At 39.7% G+C, this 20,346-nt stretch overlaps 1 protein-coding gene across 3 annotated transcripts; it reads left to right on the forward strand.

The window, feature by feature from the left end:
• Positions 1–1,954: 1,954 nt before the first annotated feature.
• Positions 1,955–19,180, forward strand: gigyf1a (GRB10 interacting GYF protein 1a). Of its 3 annotated transcripts, none has more exons than XM_041985537.1 (25): positions 1,955–2,300; positions 2,404–2,467; positions 4,714–4,843; positions 5,067–5,162; positions 5,349–5,466; positions 5,956–6,064; positions 6,400–6,599; positions 7,385–7,614; positions 7,899–8,022; positions 8,159–8,344; positions 8,914–9,068; positions 9,412–9,577; positions 9,716–9,939; positions 10,272–10,372; positions 10,509–10,609; positions 10,713–10,798; positions 11,028–11,165; positions 11,384–11,602; positions 11,717–11,931; positions 12,086–12,243; positions 13,363–13,526; positions 13,806–13,850; positions 14,123–14,267; positions 14,803–18,033; positions 18,148–19,180. In XM_041985537.1, the coding sequence occupies exons 2-24, from the start codon at positions 2,433–2,435 to the stop codon at positions 14,868–14,870; spliced, it is 3,213 nt and encodes a 1,070-aa protein (XP_041841471.1). In that variant the 5' UTR covers positions 1,955–2,300; positions 2,404–2,432; the 3' UTR covers positions 14,871–18,033; positions 18,148–19,180. The 3 variants fall into 3 exon arrangements, with proteins under 3 accessions (XP_041841471.1, XP_041841473.1, XP_041841472.1); XM_041985539.1 differs by having other exon boundaries at positions 9,716–9,882; XM_041985538.1 differs by having other exon boundaries at positions 1,956–2,300; positions 10,713–10,786.
• The last annotated feature ends 1,166 nt before the right edge of the window (positions 19,181–20,346 follow it).

Here is a 20,346-nt window from a genome sequence, read left to right on the forward strand (position 1 = left end):
AATTTAGCTGTCCTAAGTCACAGGAATTAATGTCATGTACACCACTGATCTAAAGGAAAGATATACTTGGGATAACTGGAGCCTGTCTTATCTAGTTTTATGGTTCAGTTGCAGATCAGGTATTTTATTATGAGCTTAAAGCGTCTTTTTTTCAGTTGCTCTATTTGCTGAAGGAAACCAGCCCAGCTTAGATTTTTCTTAATCAAATGTCTTAATTTAGCCATTGTGTTTATTTATTTATTTTTTAAAAGATGTCCTTAAATTACAGTGTAGTGACTATAAAGCTAATAAACTTGTAAGCAAAGCAGATGTGCTAATGCTCATTTTTGCTTGGGAAAGATTGGTGTCAATAGGTTTACTAGTGATGACGAGCAAGTATCACTTTTAACTTGTTCGTGGTTGGTACCAAGCTCAGATATAAACGGTGCTATTATCAGTGTACATATTAAGCTAATTCACTCCAACCATCTTGTAGTTTTCTAATTTTCCTAGTGAAGCTGTTCATTATGTCTGCCAGACTTCATTTAAAGTTGACGTAGTGTCTTTATTACAGTACTTTGGGACTTGATGCTTTCTGAACTTGGGAGTAAATAGTTGAAGAATATATTAAATATAACAATCTGTCAATTAGGTTGAAAAGACTAAATTTAAATAAGTACAAATCCTTTTAAATGTAAATTTAAGCATGTTAGGAGACTTTGATCTGGACCCAACAAAATATTTCAGAGCTGTACATTTTCTCATCACAATACGTATTTTACATTTTGCAACAAATTATAAAGAGTCATGCAAAATTTTCATTAATTTTAGATCTGTTCTGCAGTATTTAAAATAGAAGTGTTAATGTCTTTGTTCATCTGGGAAAGTTTGGAAAGATTAATCCAACATATATGTTGTCCTCATAAGGATCTCAAGGATCTATGCAGCTGATTGCAAACTATCACATTTCTACCATTTTCTTTTAACATTTAAACACTGATCTGATGCACCTGCAAGAAAACTTCCAGTTGATCCTATAAAAGTTCTACTAAAACTAAATATCAAGATTAAAAGCGGTAAAGGAATAGCTCGTCTATCCATTTAACAAGACATTGGTCTGAACTGCATCTTATATGAATAGAAAGAAGATGAAAGAATGATGAAAATGCATTAACTCGAAGAATGCATTGTTCGCCTGTGTAAGAATGAGCAAATAAAATTTAGCTGCTTAGATGTTTTTGTTACCATGACATTTTCAAGAACTCTTCACAGCCACAGCATGATTTAAGAAGCAGCTGTTTCACAGCATTACTTAAATACTCTACGTTTCCACATGGAAAAACGATTGGCAGTGTTTTTATTTATTCATTGAAGGAATACTTGCTTTCCTCTCCATTCAGTATGCTGTTGTAGATTTATCAAACCCAGCAAGGAGCTTTCAGAGCATCTGAGATGTGTTTGCCAATGCTTTGTGGCAGAGGAGTAAAACGTTAATTTATAAAGTGCATTTTTTATTGAAATAAAATAAAATAAAGTGCATTTTTTAAATTATATATATATATATATATATATATATATATAATTTCAGTTTTGTATTTTTCCTTTTTTACTTTCTCTGATTCCATCTCTAAACTTAATTTTTTCTTTTTTTTGCAGTGGTGCAAAGGGAGGAGGACGAGATATAAAGGAGATACCTGGAGGGTCTCCATCTATCCACATTTCAGCTGGAGCGAGAGGAAAAAGGCACGGAGGGGGAGTAAGAAAGGAGAAGAGGAGTGCGACTTGCGTCTGCTTTTGGCAGCTGTTCCAGCAGCCAGTTGCTTTGTTTCAGCTGTTTTTTTTTTTTTTTGTTCTTTTTTTTTGTTGTTGTTCGAGCGTTTTCGTTTTTGATTAATCAGTTCATATTTTTAACTTTAATGTGAGATATAACTGCTGTAAAACAAAAGAACGAAAACATTGCTTCAAGAGTGTTTTATTTTGTTCCACTGTTGATTTCCAAGGTTCTTTTTTTTTTTTGTTCTTTTTTTCTTTTTCTTTTTTTTTTAAAAAAAGATAATCTACCTTTTTCGGCTGTGAGTAGCAGGAGCTTCCATTCTCCAAACTCTCATTGAAACCCCTTCCTTAACTAGTTAGGACCTGATAACCTGGTATTCCTCAAGCACCTGAAACTGGCAGCTATTCTCTTTGTCTCTGTGTGTTTGGGGAGCTCTGTGACCACAGCCTAAGCACCGCTCAGCCTTCTAGTCACCTAAGCCTAACTAAAGCCAGCCAACTCTAGCCTGGTCCAGCCCAGTCCAGCCTGCTCCGATTATCTGGACAGGGTAAGAAAATGAACATGTATCCCTGTTAGTCATGCGTATTTCCTAAGTGTGTGCATTAATACTGTTTTTTTTTTCTCTCTCTCTCTCGCTCTCCTTGCTACAGATACTCAGTTCTGTGTGGACGTGAGGAATATGACTGCTGAGACTCTTAACTTCGGCCCAGAATGGTAAATCAATCTGATTTCAGTTTATATATATTTCAGTTGGTTTATTTATACTGTTGAATACCTGGAAGTATTTCTTGATTAAAAACAAAATGTATGTGATGGTGTTTGTGTGCTAGTGGAGATTTTTTATTTATTTATTTATTTTTTTTGGCAAGATAAAAGTTGTTAGTTTTCTTCCTTAATAAAATAATTTGCCTTAATCTACCAGTCTCTAAAAGGCAAATATTTTCATGAATGTGACCATTTAATCTTGGGACTTATCCTCTAGAACAGGGCTGCAACTAAGTACTATTCTGATGGACGATAAGTCATCGACTATTAAAACAACTAGTCGACCAATCAGATTATGTATCTCATAATTATTAAATGGATCTTATTTCTTCTTATTTGAAATCTTGCATGAGGTTGTTATGTAAGTCCGACCTGCCTCCTCTTTAAATGTTCAAGCGTTGCAGACGTACTTCCATGATATGCAAATCTTTACAAATCTTACATGTATTTAATTTACTTTGTAAGTTTAACATGAAATTATTTCAGACTTTTGACGTCCTCTGCCACCGTTTTATTCCCTGGTCAGCTGCCATATTTTTCTCCTGGCGGACTTTATTGCACATGTGCAACTCTTAGCAAAGATAAGAAAAGAAGACAATGTTTAACACTGTTGGGGTTTTTCTTTTTTTTTTTTAACACATGTGCATTGAGCAACTCTCAGCAGAGATAGGGAAGAAGATGATGTCTCACTCTCTAGGTTTTTTTTTTTTTTGGGCAAACAATAGTTGACGGGTAAATTCAATGTCGACTAATCGTTGCAGCCCTACTCTAGAAATCCCAGTATATTCTGTGAATCGACTGGTTTATCTTTTATAAGACACCCTCTAATGATTTAAATTTGCATCCAAAGTGCTTTGTTTAAATGGATATGTAGCTTTGTTTATGGTGAAAATGTTGTCTAAACTGGTTTTTCTAGAAGACACCAGCCAACCATCACTGTTTGCTAGTAAATCATATCTATCTTTTTGAAAGTAACAATAATGGTAGAGTTGACTGGGTCTGTATACGTGGTTTATATGGTATCAAAATGTAGGCATTGTCCAGCAGCATCCTTTCTGTCTTTCTCCTGTTTCTTCCTCAGTGGATGTTTGTATAGCAATTAAGTGTGGAGGGGGTTGTGGGTGTAGTCTCAGTTTGGTAGCACTCCATCTCTTTGGGCCTGTGACTGCTGTGTGCATTCTTGGTGCTCTGCCAGCCTCACAGAATATTTCCCTCTTTACACATCTGCAGCTGCTTTCCTCTCCTTGTACCCTTTTAATATGACTACAGAGCGAGCTCGTGTGCTCACTGCATACAGCGGTCTGTCCAGCACATTTACAAGCCTATTCAAGCATTTTGGCATCATAAATCTGTTATTTATTTAGACTATTTCAGTTTTTTTTTTGGCAGTAGTGTAAGCGAGTATATTAGCTGTTGTGTTGAAAGCAATCAGCCATGAATTTAGATGGGTGTTAGATTTATTAAACCAGCTTCTTTAAGTAAAAGGACAATGAATGTGTAAATGTGTGTTAAAATATTCCAGATTCCAGCTTGTCACATCATGTTTTACAAAAGTAAAAACAAGTGAAGTGGATGCCACTTATTTCTGACTATCCCCACCCACTAGCTCTTTGGCTCTATTCTTATTTTGCATATAAATTGTGTCTCTACTTGTTTTATCCTCTCTGATATGTTTAATGACACCAGTTGATCTTTGATTATGTTTTCCGTAACGTTTTTATACCACACACCCACCACTACATCTCTGAGCTGCATATGGTTTTGATGTGCGACTATGAATCAATGACACACTTTGTAAAGGCATGTGAATGGAGCCATTGTTAAACCTTGGAAGCCAGTTTTCTAGTAAAAGCTTTGTAAAATGAAATCTTGAGATTGGAAAGCTACTATATCTGTGTTGGACCGAAGTAGATTGGGGGGGCGCTGCGTAGGAGTATGGTTTTTTGGCAGCGAACATTTACTGAATTCTTCCTTCTCTGCTGCAAGATGAATATGATAAGACTTTTTTTTTCCCCCCAATCCAATTAAGTTTAAAAGGAATTCTACTGACGGTGGACAAACTTTTTCGTTCCTCGTCTTATCAAAACAAGATTAGAAGCCAGGTTATTTCTAAAGAGCTGTTTCTACATTTTTGTGAGATATAGGTTTTTAACCTTGTTTTTTTCTTAATGGTTGGTGTGCTCTTCCTCACACAGGCTTCGTGCACTGTCCAGTGGGGGGAGTGTGACGTCTCCCCCTCCTTCCCCCGCCATGCCAAAGTACAAGCTGGCCGAGTATCGCTACGGCCGAGAGGAGATGTTAGCACTTTATATCAAAGACAACAAGGTTAATGAAGAATTCATAACTTTTAATATCAGTTTTGTTTTTTTCCTAATGTCTCTCTGAATTCCGCAATGTTTAAATGGCTACAAAAGATTAATGATGCCCCTTTTAAACATTGTGGTTTAAAACTGTTGTCTCCTCTATAATGACGGCATGCTGTGGGTTAGTGTTGCAATTATAAGAGAGGTTGGCCCTCTTAAACACCTACTGTTGTTGTTGTTTGTAGGTCCCAGAGGACATGCAGGATAAGGAGTTTGCTGCTATTCTGCAAGATGAGCCCATGCAGCCATTGGCACTGGTGCCTCTCACTGAGGAGGAGCAGGTCTGCCACAACACACATTTACAAGTGCACTGATACCTGCAAACGATGGCCTTTAGGAGTTATTATGCGGCATGTCACATAACGCAGCCTCAGCTCCAAAACAAGCCGTTCTGTTGGTAGACAGATGTGCCTATGAGCTCACATTCCTCACATTCTTTTCTTTTGCTCTTTTCACTCACTCTACAGAGGAACTTCTCCATGTCTGTGAACAGTGTGGCAGTGCTGAGGCTCATGGGAAAAGGGGTAGGTGGGGCTGCCCCAGCTGGAGTGGTTCGTGGACGAGGGGCCACGCGAGGTGGTCGAGGTAAGGGGGGGGGAATAAAAAGGCCAGTAGAGGAGAGTAAAACTAATAAAGCATTGATTTAGTCTGAGCACACTTACAATGAATCTGCTGACGCGTTCAACAACAACAAAAATTCTGCCCAAACTCTTGGCTGAAACTACAATAGCTATTATTCAAGTGTAGAGCTATTCAAGGCAGCTACTCAAGTGTGTATTTCCTTTCTTTCTTCCACCATCTTGATGCAGCACACTTCCTTTTGGCCTGTTTAAATAGTCAGCCTTTTGTCCAGCCACACCTGTCTAAAAACCTCTGGGCTTATGAACTCACCTTGTCCACTCACAGCTTTCAGCACATGCCAGTGTAAACATGTGGCTTCTGGTTCAGCAAAGAGAACTACTATGAAGAATGATGCCGCTTGGTTTCTACTCTCTGTCAAAGTATTGAAGTTTGTTACTACTTTTCTATATTTGCTTAGAATAACAATGCCCGCCTCTCTGTGCTCATAAACAGGTCGTGGTCGGGGTGAAGGTGGATTCTACCAAAGAAGTATTGAAGATGCAGAGGTGGGTTTCGGTCGCAGTGTCCGAGAGATACACCGCAGCCAGAGTTGGGATGACCGGTAAGGGGAAAATCTGCTTAAACTACCTGAACTAACACTAGTGCTCTCAGAAATGTTTTTAAGATTGCGACTTCAAGGGCTTCTTTGTACAGTTGGCACTGCTGACAGGAGCCGTCATCCTATGTAATAACCTACAAAACCTGCTTAGATATTTAGAAAGTTTCTGCTCTTAGGAAATGGTTTATCTTATGATGTACTTTAACAAAAGTGAAACATCTGTGTGGATATCTTTTTGCTCCAGTCCAAGTGTTGGCAGGGGGTATTTCTCTAGGGTAAAACTTTCTGTTTATCTCTTAGAGGATGTAATTTTCTAACTATTTCCCGCCTTTTCTCAGGGGTGAGCGTCGATTTGAGAAGCCGCTGCGGCGGGAGGTGGGGCGTCCTGGCTTTGAAGAAACTGCAGGTCCCGGGGGTCCTGGGAGGAAAGAGTACACAAGGGCTGACAGCGATAACTGGCGCACCCTCCGAGAGGAGCAGGAGGAGGACGAGGGGGAGCCGGGCAGCAATTGGAGACTTGCTGGGTCCCGCAGGGATGGTACGAGAAATCCAAACATTTATTTATATTACTAATACCTCAAACTCTATTGGGAACAGGAATTATACACACACACACACAAAAAGATTTATTAGTTGATTTTAATGTTCTTTGCAGGCAATAAGCACATTTTACACAGAATCTTATTTATCCATGATTAGCTGCAGTTTAGAAAGGTTTGTTTACCAACAATATCTCATTTTTAATATTAACTTTGATGCATAGTTTTTGAATGATTGTATCAAAATGAATTCAGCTGAGCTATTTATGTTGGCAACACAGTTACCAGTAAATACTCAAAATTAAGGTTACATATTTATTCATTTTTATTCTGCATTATTTAAAACTTTATTGTTGAATGTATTAAAAAATGTCATGTAATCAGTAATAAATCGAAGCTGTCAGGAAAAATGGTCAAGGTTGGTCAGAAGTCAGAAATATGTTTAATTATACAGTTACTGTGAGAACGGGACATGCATCATGCTTTTTAATAATGACTGAATTTTTAATATGAAGCAGGCAGTTCACAGTGAAATACTTATTTCATTGCTGTACAGTGTTCTCTTTGTGAAGTTGGTTCTAGTGACATCTAGAGGCAAGAAGCAGGTTTAGCTGACTGCATGACATTTGTACTCAAATTCACCTTACACACTACACCGAAGCTGGTTAGTAACACAACTGCAGCTTACAGCAACGTATCCCACAGACTTAATCACATTATTGAAACTTAATCTTTGTGATAAAAACTTGCTTAGAAGTCTGAATGCTGCCTGTGTCCTTGTTAGATGGTGGTCCTCGCTCAGCAGGCTGGCGGGACCACAGCGGTCCAGGCGAAGGGCGTCGTCGGAAGTTTGATTTTGACTTCCGGGACTCTGATGGTCACGGTGCTGGCCGCCGACGTGCAGGGAGTGAGGGACTAGAGGACGACAGGGATGGCCTGCCTGAGTGGTGTACGGATGAGGAGGATGGAGAGATGGGCACTTTTGATTCATCTGGAGCTTTCATGCCCCTGAAGGTATTTGAAATAATTTTTTTCTTCCTCGAAAGGAGTACCTACTCTCTGAAATATTAATGCTTTCAGCACCTTTTATGCAGCCAGCATGTGGTGCAGTTATAGAATAAAAAAAAACTGAAAATGGCTTCAGGTGACATTTCATGTTGAGCTCAGTTCAGACCATGTTTGTGACTAGTCATGTTTCCACCTTTTTATAATTATTTTATGTACAAATTTGTGTGTTAGTTGATAGATCTGAAGCATATAATCATAATGTATTTTTTGTTTTTATTCCTCTGCTATAGAAGGGTGGCAAGGAGACAATCCTAGAGGAGGAGCTGGACTTTAAGGGCATTGAGGAGGAGGAGGATGAGGAGGAGAGCCACCCTGACACAGAAAGGAACAGTGCTGAAGGAGACAAAGACAAGGGTGAGGGGAAATTCTTCATGTTTTTTTTGTATTGTTTAGACAGGGTTTGTACATTATTATACACTGTTTTCTTTAATTGGGATGGTACAAAGAGAAACTGATAACCAACAATTGTTCCGTCTTTCTGTTCTTACAGAGTGTAAAGACGCCATGTCTGGTGTAGGAGATGTCAAGACAAAGCCAGCGTCACCCTCATCATCTCCTCCAGCCCTCTGTGCCCCTCCTTCTCTGGAGTCCCAACCTGGGAATGTTGGCCAAGTGGTGGATAACACTCCGCTGAGTAACAGCCACTCGGTCAAGGCCAACAGCGCACCTGGCGATGGTATATTTTCTACCAAATATTCAGTATTTTACGGTGTTGAATGTAGACTTAGGAGCTGCTGCGTTTCAAATATGAATCTAGTCTGCAGCTGTATTTTTTGCTTTCAGCGAGTTGTTTGTTTCTTGTTCTTAATTCTTGTCAGCGTAGATGTATTCATGCAGAAACTTCTTAAACAATACCTATAAAGTACTAGTAATAAGTTTGGATCCAGCTGCTCATTCAAAACAAGTTTGTATTTATTGTCCAAACCTGAGTTTACATATGAAATGCAGCTCATGATTTGAAGCTTCAGAATTCGTGTCCCAGATCCTTTCCTCTCTATTTAGCTCTTGTAGTCATATGACTGTGTCCAAAATTTGGCAAGGATAATATTTTGGTTTGATATAGCATCTGTTTAGCCCCAGTTATTTAATATCTTGTTTACTGAAGCTGCTGTTCATGCTGTATGGATACAGAGCCAGTAGGTGGCTCTACCGCTCACATTAATCACCAGCCCATTAAACAGAAACACTAAAAATAGAAGCCATTGTTTTGCTCATGATTCTTGTTTTTTGTTGTTTTTGTATCAGACTTGGCTCCCATTGGGGGCTCCAAGACCCAGCTGAGCCCTATTGCCACCACCTCCTCCAGCTTACCTCCTCCACCTCCTTCCTCTGCTGCTCCTCTCTTGCCTCCTTCTGGAGGTGATACAGAGGATGATGATGGCATGAAACATCTGCAACAGGTATGAACAGCAGGAATGCGTTTCTGATGGCCAGATGAGGGCTGTAATGAGTGGTTGAGTTGCAAAAAGATCTGACCTCTTTTATTATATGTGTTGGGTTGACTGTTTTCCATCTGTCTTGGCTATTTTTTCCCCAGCTAAAATCAAAAGCTTTTACTACCTTTTTTACTTCAGCCAAGCTTCATCAGTGTGATCCCATAAATAGTGTTTTTTTTTTTTTTTTTAGCTCATTTGCAGAAGCAGCTCAATGAAAGTTGTTCATAGCAACCAAAGCTCCGCGTTTATATTCCTGCAAGATTGTTAGTGTTAAATAAATAATGAAAATGTGTTTGTATTTGTGCAGGAAGCAGAGAAGATGGTGGCTTCCCTTCAGGACACCTCTTTGGAGGAGGAATGTTTCACCCAGGCTCTGCAGCAGCAGGAGAGCAGGAACACTGCAGCAGCTCTGCCATTAGGTCATGAGGCTGCCATGAAGTGGTTCTACAAGGACCCCCAGGGAGAAATCCAGGGTACATTATTAGTTACTTGTTCATATAAACATTATGTGTTGTACTATTTTGAAAGATTTAATGAATATGTGATTTAAAATAATTGTAATGAAAAGTGAGGGGCAGAAAAAAACATTCTCTGTCCTGCTCCACAATCAGGTCCGTTCACCACAGTTGAGATGTGCGAGTGGTTCCAGGCTGGCTATTTCACCATGAGCTTGCTGGTAAAACGGGGCTGTGACGAGGGTTTTCAGCCCCTGGGGGACGTCATCAAGATGTGGGGCCGCGTGCCCTTTGCCCCAGGGCCCTCTCCGCCGCCCCTGCTGGTGAGACAGCTCCCACCAACGCAGCGCCCGCAGCCCAACCGGGGGCCCGCCGGGACTGTGAGTCAGAGCTCAGCCAACCTAGAAGATGGGAAGGGGAAGATGCAGATTAGAGGGCACACTAATAGATAGGCTGTGGAAATAAAATAGCCTTTTTTTGTTTGTTTTAAGCAGAACTAAACATACGCTACAGCATACAAAACATTCAAGTCAGGGTCATGTGTCCCTGCTTGCTTAATAATGTACATAGTTGATATCAATAAATAATCTCGTTAGATGCAAAAGAAAACTAATTACAAGCTAAAATATTGTAGATTCATTTGTTTTTTTTTTCCCCATGAATTTAAAACTGCTACTGATATGTTGACGCCCCCCTTTATTTTTTTATTTAGGGAAACCTGGACCAGGAACGCCTGAAAAAGCAACAGGAGCTTGCAGCCGCAGCTCTTTATCAACAGCTCCAACAGCAGCAGCTATTCCAGCTCATTAACAGGTGGGCCAAATGGATGCAGAAATAAATTGACCCTTACAATTACACACTTGTGCACATTATTTATCATATTGTCACGTAAGAGGGAATGGAGGTAGTCATCTCAAAATAACTTTTTGCATTTTACTGTATATCCCAGGTGCAGTGAGCAGGGTGTGATGCCTTCGATGAACAGGTCGATGTCAGTGCCAGATACAGGGTCCATGTGGGACATGCATACCTCAGCTTCACAGCCGTCGGGTACAGTTGGACTGCTGCTGTTTTTCCATAAACAAGATACAATTAAAATGAAAAGGGATTGTAGCCACTGCTGTTAAATGTACCCTCAATCATTTCCATGTAGGCGGTGAAGCCAGTCTTTGGGACATAACAATGAATCCTTCTACTCAGGGTCCAACTCTCGAACAGCTTCAGAAGGTGAGTTCACTTGTAAGTCATACAATTTATCTTTTATTAAATATGTTTATTTGCTGAAACTTTGATTTGTAATGATTTCAAGGAGTTTCCTATCACTTATTGAATAAATCTAGAGATTAGTTGCACTTCTACTAACCCTGCTCAGAATGGATTAAGCTAAACATTGACACGGATTAATGTGTAAGCCAGGACCAGGTAAAACATTTCCACTCAGTCAGTTGATTCTATATCTTCCTCTTAGCTCCAGCAGGAGAGGCGAGACGCTGAACTCAGGGCGAAGCGTGAGGAGGAGGAGCAGCGTAAGCGAAGGGAGGAAAAGAGGAGGCAACAGGAGGAGCAGAAAAGAAGGGAAGAGGAGGAACTCTTCAGACGCAAGCAGGTGAGATGAATAATGGGGAAATTCCGTTTATCTGTTCTCTTACAAACAGATTGAGATTTGTATTCATTTTTGTCCACTTCAGAGTAGAAATGAATAAATAGAGATGTTGGCAGCACATGACATATGATTCATTTTAAGAGAGATTTTAAATGCTCTTCTGAATGTTCTAAAAAATGAAAGAGAACTACAGGTTTTACATAATGTTACTTTTCCCACAGTGTCGTCAGCAGCAGGAACTGATCATGAAGTTGCTGCAGCAGACCCCTCAGCAGCAGGGGCCCGGGGCAGGTGGCTCAAGTTGGAGCGGAGCTTCCTCTTCTGGGCTTTCAAAGGCAGGAAAGCCCCCGGCTCTGGCTTTGCTGGAAATACAACAGGAGACAGAGAGGCTCCTGAAGCAGCAGCAGCAGCAGCAGAGAGCCCAGCAGCAGAGAGACAGAGTGAGTGTCTGTGGAGTCGTACAGGGATCATTTTACCATGTTGATGGAAAATGCAAATGGTGAGTTACAGGTTGTTGATGATATGTTAAACCTGCTTCGTCTCTTCTCCTTCAGCACCCTGGTATGTCTATGGGGAGCTCCTCCATGGGAGGGCAGTGGGTGGAGGGTGTTGGCATGTGGGGTAGTGGTATGGAGGGTAAGGGTGGGAGTGGAGGCTCTTCAGGCAGCATGGGCATGTGGGATGAGGCTCTGAAGAACCAGAGCAGCCTGCGTGGGAGCAGCAACAACAACATGGGCTTGAAGAATAGCCGCAGCAGCCCCTCCCTCACGTATGTAACATCAGATTATATCACTGAAACAGAGTGGGTTGATTTGATTAAAAATGTGAACAAAGAATCTCTTAAATGAATATTTTTTTTACTTATAAGGCATGTTTTCCTGACTTTCAATCATTAATAGATGATTTTATCCTTCTGTCTTCAGTGATCAGTACATGATGCGTCGTAAGAGGACAGAGGAGGAGGAGAAGCTGCTGAAGCTCCTGCAGGGCATGAAGCCTCAAGATGGCTTCACCACCTGGTGTGAACAGATGTTGCACGCTCTCAACACCTCTGCCAATAACTCCTCCTCCTCTCTGGATGGTAAGCTTTCAGTTTATACATATTTAGCCATGTCAAGATTATGTAGAGTTTCTCCTGTAGTCTTATTTTGCTATGTAAAGAACAACTGATGCACCACTACTCAAAGCACCACGTGTTTCTTTTTGTTTTGGAGAGGGTCTCCAAGTTTGGTTTTGAGTTAAGCTTCTCTAAAGCCCTGGCAATTGTGAATTAGTTGATGCAGTTTTGTGAAGCAGTAGAGAAAATGTTTAGATTTGTTCAGTACACTTCACAAACATCTTTTATTAACAATGCTGTACGATGCTAGCTGTGTGGAGAGATCAGAGCAAAAGGTGAGGCTGTTCCAATATTAAAAGGGCAAAATCTTAACCTTAAACTGTAGATGAGCCGTTTCAAAAGTCTGTTGTATGAACAGATTTTAGCACAAACATCATGGGTACACTAAGTGAAAAGGAAGCTAAAGGGGCTAACAGTACTTGGTTTTAATAAATGTGTTCATGTGGCAATCCATATATTCTCCCAACCTTTCAGAAATAGTTACTCACACAAGCAACCATAATTTGCACTTCACATATTGAAAAGCAATTAGTAGCTTGGCCTCAGGTAACAGGAGAGTGTGTAAGCATCATTAGCTTTCTAGATCTTGAAAGCAGATGTTTTCTGCCTCAGTTGACATTTTTATCACACTTTCCACATCTGCACCTATTAACACAGGAGCATACAGAAAAATAAATATACCCGGAGGAAGCGAAAGATGCTATAATCTATAATTTGACACAACTGCACGATAATGAGCACATTTACCTAACAGAGATGCACTGCTGTCGTCTTCGTTGTGCTGTTCTGGTTCTCGTCTGGCTTTAACATATACGGCTAGATTTTGAGGTGTTACACATAAACATTTCCTCTCAACAGAGGCTTTAAATTTTCCTGACTGTAGAAGACATTTCTCCCAAATCCTGTTCTCAGGGCAGTACTTTTGAGTTATGATGGTTGCAAAATGAATCTGTTGGTGCCCAGTAAAAAGAATAAAATGACTGGAAATGATCATACCAGGTCCACTTTAAATATACGGTCAGTCAGATTAATATGCAACATGGATATAATTTACTCACGTCTGCTTATTGTGTCTTCCTTAAGTTGCTACAATTGTAGCATACCTGAAGGAGGTGGAGTCTCCCTATGCAGTGCTGGATTTCATCCGGTCCTACCTTGGAGACACAGTGGAAGCCAAAGAGTTCGCCAAACAGTTTCTGGAGCGACGTGCCAAACAGAAAGCCAACCAACAGAGACAGCAGCAACAGGTAGGCCTGAGCTCAAAAGAAAACGGCCTCCTCCTGATTGAAACACTGGCACAGACTTTGCTTTGGGTTTATAGAACAAAGATGGGTAAACTATAAACTAAATAACACTAAAAATGAATTTAGTTTGCACTTTAATTCATTTTCTACAACACAGAAATGTGATGTCCACTTTGCTACCTTGACTGGTCCTTGAAGTGATGCATTTAATTAACTTAAGAAGTTGTGAATATTTTGTACATTTGAGAGATAAATCCAAATCCTTATCTCTTTGTTTCCCAGTTATCAAAGGAAGTGGGTGGATTGAACATGAACTTCCCTCTGCAGGTAAACCCAGATATCTTGACTCCTCCAAAAGCAGACATCTGTTTTACTTGATCATTACATGACACAGTTTCATTGATCTAAATTTTGATGGGACCTTTGTGACAAAAGCAGAATTAAGAAAAAAAAGCTATGAAATAAAGGAAATGTCCTTTGTTTGTTAAACAATGGCTTCGCCTGGCTTTTAAATTAAAATGAAATCACAAGAGTCACTTCCACATGATGATTAATTTTTCCAGTCATCTCTTTTAAACCTAATTTTATTTTCTCCTAAGGACTCGATGCGAGGTATGAATCCAAGCACTCTGCAGTCCATGTTCCAGGCCAACCACATGGGCAAAGCTGGTCTCTATGACAACCAGGGGGGGAAAATGAAGAAGAAACAGCCCATGATGCTGCACTCTGACCCCAGCATCTTAGGTAAGTGACTTTAATTTATCTGCAAATGGTCAATCTATGCATTACTAGTTTGGAGTAAATTTGAATCAGCATTATTAGTATTGCATTATACAAAACACAACCTGTCACATGCAAAACCCACACACCTCAAAATGGAAATGTAGTTTTTCCTGGAATGAAAATGTCTTAACAAAGTGCAGCTGTTGCCTGCAGGCTCTGTGAGTGGGCTTTTCTGTTTATGCTTTAAATTTATTTATGCATACCTCCATGTTTTTGTCTATTTGTCACACAACATAGCTTGTTATCTGTAACAGTTCTGTCTAGCTTCAACCGTTGAAAAATTGACATACAAAGGTTTGTCCTGAAGTATTGAGATAGCATTTGCTTATTTTTGAGATTATATAAATGAGGTTTAAACCCTTAAGATTTGACGTCTCCCTGCCAACACTGGCAAAGCCGTCCCCCCTACTCTCTTGTCCCATCCTCCTCTGATCTCACATTACTCTCCATCCTTTCTCTCCTCTCTGCTCACCCCCCCTTCTCCTCCTCCCTGCAGGGTACTCATTCCACAACACGGGCGAGTGTCTGAGCCTGAATGAGATGGAGATGGTGGAGGATTACTGATGTGACGCAGCGCAGCAGCAATAGCTACCTGAGGCCTTTCTTTTAATCAGACAAACCTGATGACGAATGTGCACTGCTGGGGGAACCGGGGGCGGGTGGACGGGTGGGCTCGGAAAGGGAGCGAGCGTAAGGGGATATGCAGGGTGGAGGCATTTAGATGTCTCTCTTTCCCTGATAACCTTTGAATAGAGAGAAAAAATGGGCTCCCTGTTGCATCAGTTGATCACTAGAGCAGGGGAGAGGTGGGTGAGATGGGGTGAGGTTGAGATGGGTATCCTCTGGCACTCAAAAGATTAAGCACCTTATACTGAACTAATGCACTTTATTGAGATGGGATTTGAATAGATGTTTTTGTTTTTTTTGTTTTTTTTTCTCGTGTGGTTTTGGAATCAATGCACATATGGTATGTGTACATACACATGATCTGTGTGCATCGGAACTGGAAGGGGGGGGTGGGCGGGGTGGTGAATAGTCAAGCTGTTAGGTTTTCAAAGTCAGGGGGACCTTTAGTTGAAACCTTATCAGAGAGCAAATCCTTTCTCAAAAGACAAACACTGTTGATATTTCTCTTGTTGAGCATTTTTTTACGTTTATATAAAAAGTAAAGCTATTGAAAAAATGGATTATAAAAAAACTTGAAGATTTGCACTTGCCTAAAAAAAAGAAATGACAAAAAACAACAAAAAAATTCAAACAAATGGGGTTAGTGATAGAAGTGAATATTTTTGTGAATGTGTAAGAGTGGGTGTGTGTGCGTGTGTCTGATTTGTGTTGGGTTGTGTCAGTAATATACAGTCTGCACAATGTTTTTTTTTTTTTTTTTTTTTCGCTTAAGATTTATGAAACATAAGAGGCCATTTGTCTTTTTTTTTTTTTTCTTTTTTCTTTTTTTTTTGGTAATTTGTATTCATGTTTTCAGTGTTTGTCTCTGTCCCTTTCCAAACAGGGATTTGATCTGTTTGTTTTGAGTGTGACTGAATGAGAGAGAGAGGGCAATTGCACAAAAATCCTTTCTCTCACCAGCTCTTCATCACCAGTTAGAGAAAAAAAAAACAGTATAAATGCATTCATTTGTAAATGTTAGCTTTGTTCTCATCACATGATGGCCACCACTAGTTCATTTCCCTCAGTTTCTGTGCTGTCTGTACACCTGTAAAAACCGGCAGACATGGTGAATCATGAGGGACGTTGGTGTGTGCGTCTAAGATTCTGTGTGCTTGTGTTTTACATGACATGTTCATTTACTGTTCATAGAAATGAGTTAAGACTACAGGTACTCATTTTGAATACATGTGCTTATTTTTTTATGTGTATGAATGCACATTTGTGCCTAAGAACTTTGATAGGGTGCATGGCCATTGAGACATTAACTCTTTTTGAGAGCGAGTGTGATGTGTGAGGTGCTCAGCACATTGTATGTAAGTTTATATTGTTTAAAAAGAAATTTGTAGTTCAGTCTAGGAGTGATCCATCGAAAGATTAGTCCAGTCTTTTCCTGGGGTGTGATCACGTTGCCTTTTGTCAGCTCTTGAACTTGTGAATGAAAGGTGTCGAGTTTCTGACGCTGGAAAAAAAAAAAGAAAAACACAAAAAAACAAAAACATACTGCATCTTAATGTGCAAGTGCACAGAATGGTGCATGAAATGTTAGCATATTGTGTTACTTATTCGTTGTTGCAATTTGATAATGACGAGTTTTCTTTTTTTAAAAATGAAAAATATATATGGAATATATACATTATATACAAAGTTTAAAAAGTATTTGGACTAAGATAATGAGCACTTGGGGCTGCTATTTTTGTTGTGTGTTTTGAATTTTTTTTTTCCTTAATTTGTTTTTCATTTTTGTGTCATTATTGCCATGTGAAGTGTGTATTATTTCTTTCTTAAGAAAATATTGAATGTATTCCAAAAAATGACAAGAAACTCGTGCTGATAACAGATTTTTTTTTTCCTCAGAAGATTTCAAAATGGAAATGAAATACAAAAAAAAAAAAATTTCAAAGAGGTTTTCATTACAATGGGGAAGGAAAAAAAAAACTCGGGATGGATACAGTTGAACACACTGCCTCTACAATCCTGGTCGTAGTGACTCAGAATTAAAAGAAAGGACTCTTTCTATTCCATACTGGAGCTTTGGTTGTTTACAAGCCACATGGATAACTTGTGGGTGCAGTTTTGTTTTTTATTTTTAATTTTTTATTTTTTTTTTGTTCCCACATAAGATGGGTGGGTTTGCAAGTGCGCTTCTGCCATATGGACACTGAATGGTGTTGGGGTTTCATTTCTTTTTTTTTTTTTGTGTTATTATTTGAGGACGAGTGGCAGGCATCACATGGACAAGCTCTTTGAACTTGGCCTCTATTTTGTATTTTCTTTTATTTTTCTTGGGTCATCTTGTCCTTAGACTCGATGATCAACGGAGGCAGAAAAATCAAGGATGGGCTTTGGTTTGCGGAGAGCGGAGTGCCGGGACACGTAACCCGAGAGGGGAACTGAGAGGGCAATAGGAGTACACCTGGTTTGTGCGCTCGTCTTCACCTCAACCCTCAGAAGCACTCACACCTTGCCCTCACCAACTCACCTATGCACTTTTGTTCATTCAAGCTGTGAGGTACAATTTTGGGGATGGGAGCACAATTACAACGGGAGGATCGCTACGACTTTGACAGTCACTGAAAAGAAATTCCCAAACAGAAAAAAAAGAGACTCGAGAAGCCCGTCTTCTCTCACCTCCTGTATATAACCATATTTTTGTATTACCTTTCAGAATAGAAAGAAAATTTGCAAATGGATGAAGGAAAATTCATGAGACCTTGGAATGAATGTTCTTCATGAAAACCAATCTTTTTCAATATAGTTTTAGATGGACACTCTGTGAGTTTCCCTTAGTTTGCCAGTAACCTTGAAATAATTGGGGATGGAAGGGAAACCCACATTGGACTGAGTTGTCAGACGTGCCACAGTGGCTCCAAGACTTGACTGGTTACTTATCAAAATGGATGTTGCAGTGACCACAAAAGAGCCCGCCAAGAGTGTTTAACATGTACAAAAGAGGCAGACCCTGGTTTGAAGAACTGTTGGCAAGGATGCTTCCACATCGTGTCCCAGCCTGATGGTTGCCTAGGGAGCTGCAGAGCAACTGCAAGAGGAGAAGTGTATGGTAAGATATTATTGTCTTCATTTGCTAGATTGTTATTTTGTTTTCAGTCTGTTCATCTTAGGTTGTTTGGAGAATGTGGTGACGGTGTCTTCTGCTCTTTGTGTCCTCTCATAGGTGTCTGGCTGTGCTTTATTTGCTGCCCTCTGCGAGGAGGATTTTTATCTACAGCCAGCCCACGAATCAGTGAAACTAAACCTGTCCCTTTGAACTTCAGCCCTAAGACACTTGTCTTGACGTCGGACTGGGCAAGGCGTCGGCATTAATCGGTTGGACAGATAACAGATGATCACCCATTGATTCCATCTGTGTCAGGAAGAGTTGGTTCAGGATTTGATCAGAAGCTCTCCCAACAAGGAAGAAGAGGAAAAAGGCACGTGCCTGCCCAGGTGTCATGATCCACCCTCAGCCTGAAACTCTCGGGTGGTTGTGAAGAGGTCTTCTCACCAGCCAGCAGAGGACGCGCCCTCCTGCTCAGACCTCAGTCAGATTTTCGAAGGAGCTTTGATCGACATGGTTGAATTCCATCTCAGCCACCAGCAACGCCTGCAGCTGTGGAAGTGGATGAACTGATAGAATTGTACAACAAAAAAATTGAAACTCTTTAACGTGATAAAACACAAAACATGTTGCAGAAATTCTAGTGTCCAAAGGAGCGGCAGACACACTACATGCACGGCAAAAGTTACAGCTAAAGTTATACTGGCTCTCTTCTGGAACCATGTCTGCACACATAACAGGGATACATTAATATCAAACACACAAAGACACACAAGAGGCAATGCTCATCAATATACATGCAGAGCTCTGTAAATAATGTAAAAGCTTGTGTTTTGATTTTTCTCTCATAGTGGGTTTTTGCTTTATAACTGTTCAACATGCCTTAAATTGTATAGTTCAGTCTTGAATGGCTAACTGAAAATGTTCTCCAAGTGATAACTTTAAGTTGGAAACCACCTTGTTGACTACGCAAGCATAAGAAAGCTTCAACAAGATTTGTCATGTATAGACCTGCTACTCATACATTCATACACCTTAAAGTTACTAGTTAACTACAGAATAGAGCAGCAAGTGTTTTTTGATCTAATTTTACTGGTGGTTGGCATTTGTTTCCTTTTTTTGTTTTTCATTAAAATGGAGAGTGAATTTGTTCAGATTTCCTGTTTAGATTATTGCTGAAGGTGCAGGCTCAAAGGGCTGAGGTCTGTACTGTCTGGAGCTGAGCTGAATGGGTCACATAAAACTGACCTGTTGCTTTGGGCAAATTGGTCATCCTTAATTAGAGATGAGTTAACAAATTTGGATTTTTGTTTTTCATATCTATATATATTCACACACTCCAGGAGGCTTGTAGGTTTTGAAAGATACAGTAATGGTACTTTTATTCACAATTTTGAGACCACTCAGGCTCGTATTAGAGTGACTGCAATAGCACGCTTGTGTGATTTGTAATGTTTGTGGATTTTGACACTAAACCTTTAAAATAGGTTACACCTTGACCTTCTTTGTTAGTGCTGCTGACTGTCGTTGATGGCACTGGATGGATAAGGAGTTGATCTGTCAGCTGTGTCTGAATCTGAAAAGAAATCTTAAGTGGTTTTCGCTGTGCATTTATATCTAAATTGATTTAAAATATTCATGTTTTTAGTCTGCTGATAGTTTTGTTTTCTGCCCTTGATAAGTTCAGAAAATTAGATTTTAATTTAAATGTCACCTGATACTAATTGCATACCATCAGACTTGTTGTACTCTTGTACTTTTTTGATTTGATGATATTTTTGGGCTAGTATTCAGCCATTGATAAAAGCCTAAACTGAAGTATATGCAGTAGGCTGCAAATTGCCTTTACTATTAAACAGATACTTAATGGTAAATAAATTAAAAGAGAAAATGTAATTCCAGTAAGAATGTGGAGATTCCACAAAGCTTTAATTGAAAAGGACTTTAAAAATAGCTGTGTGACCTTTTTAAAGAGATGGTATTGTGTGGTATAGATATATCAGTGATCAGTCTGTCATTTTACTGCACTACAGTGGCTTTTATTATTAGATAAACTGCAGTACTGTGTCGTGAGAAAACCCTGGATGATTGGTTGCTGTTGCTGAAACGATCTTTTGACAGTTAACTGTAGATCCAAATTCTTATTGAACAACAAATGTACTCATTCAGCTCATCTCCTCTGCTTAATAAGTCTTTGAATGTTGTTAAGATAACAGCATACCTGTAATGAAAAAATGAACAACTGAAAAATGTGTAAATAGTTTGACTCTTGTTTGAAGAACAAAATAAATACTAAATAAATAGCATTTAGTTGTG

Source organism: Melanotaenia boesemani, chromosome 5 (assembly GCF_017639745.1).
Source record: "Melanotaenia boesemani isolate fMelBoe1 chromosome 5, fMelBoe1.pri, whole genome shotgun sequence".
In the NCBI taxonomy this organism is placed as follows: domain Eukaryota; kingdom Metazoa; phylum Chordata; class Actinopteri; order Atheriniformes; family Melanotaeniidae; genus Melanotaenia; species Melanotaenia boesemani.

Excerpts from the sequence above, each read along its gene's own strand:
- gigyf1a (XM_041985537.1), top strand. The coding sequence starts at position 2,433 with ATGACTGCTGAGACTCTTAACTTCGGCCCAGAATG. Across the intron at positions 9,940-10,271 it reads ACCGGGGGCCCGCCGGGACT|GGAAACCTGGACCAGGAACG; the intron begins GTGAGTCAGAGC and ends TTTTTTATTTAG. Across the intron at positions 13,527-13,805 it reads AACAGAGACAGCAGCAACAG|TTATCAAAGGAAGTGGGTGG; the intron begins GTAGGCCTGAGC and ends TTTGTTTCCCAG.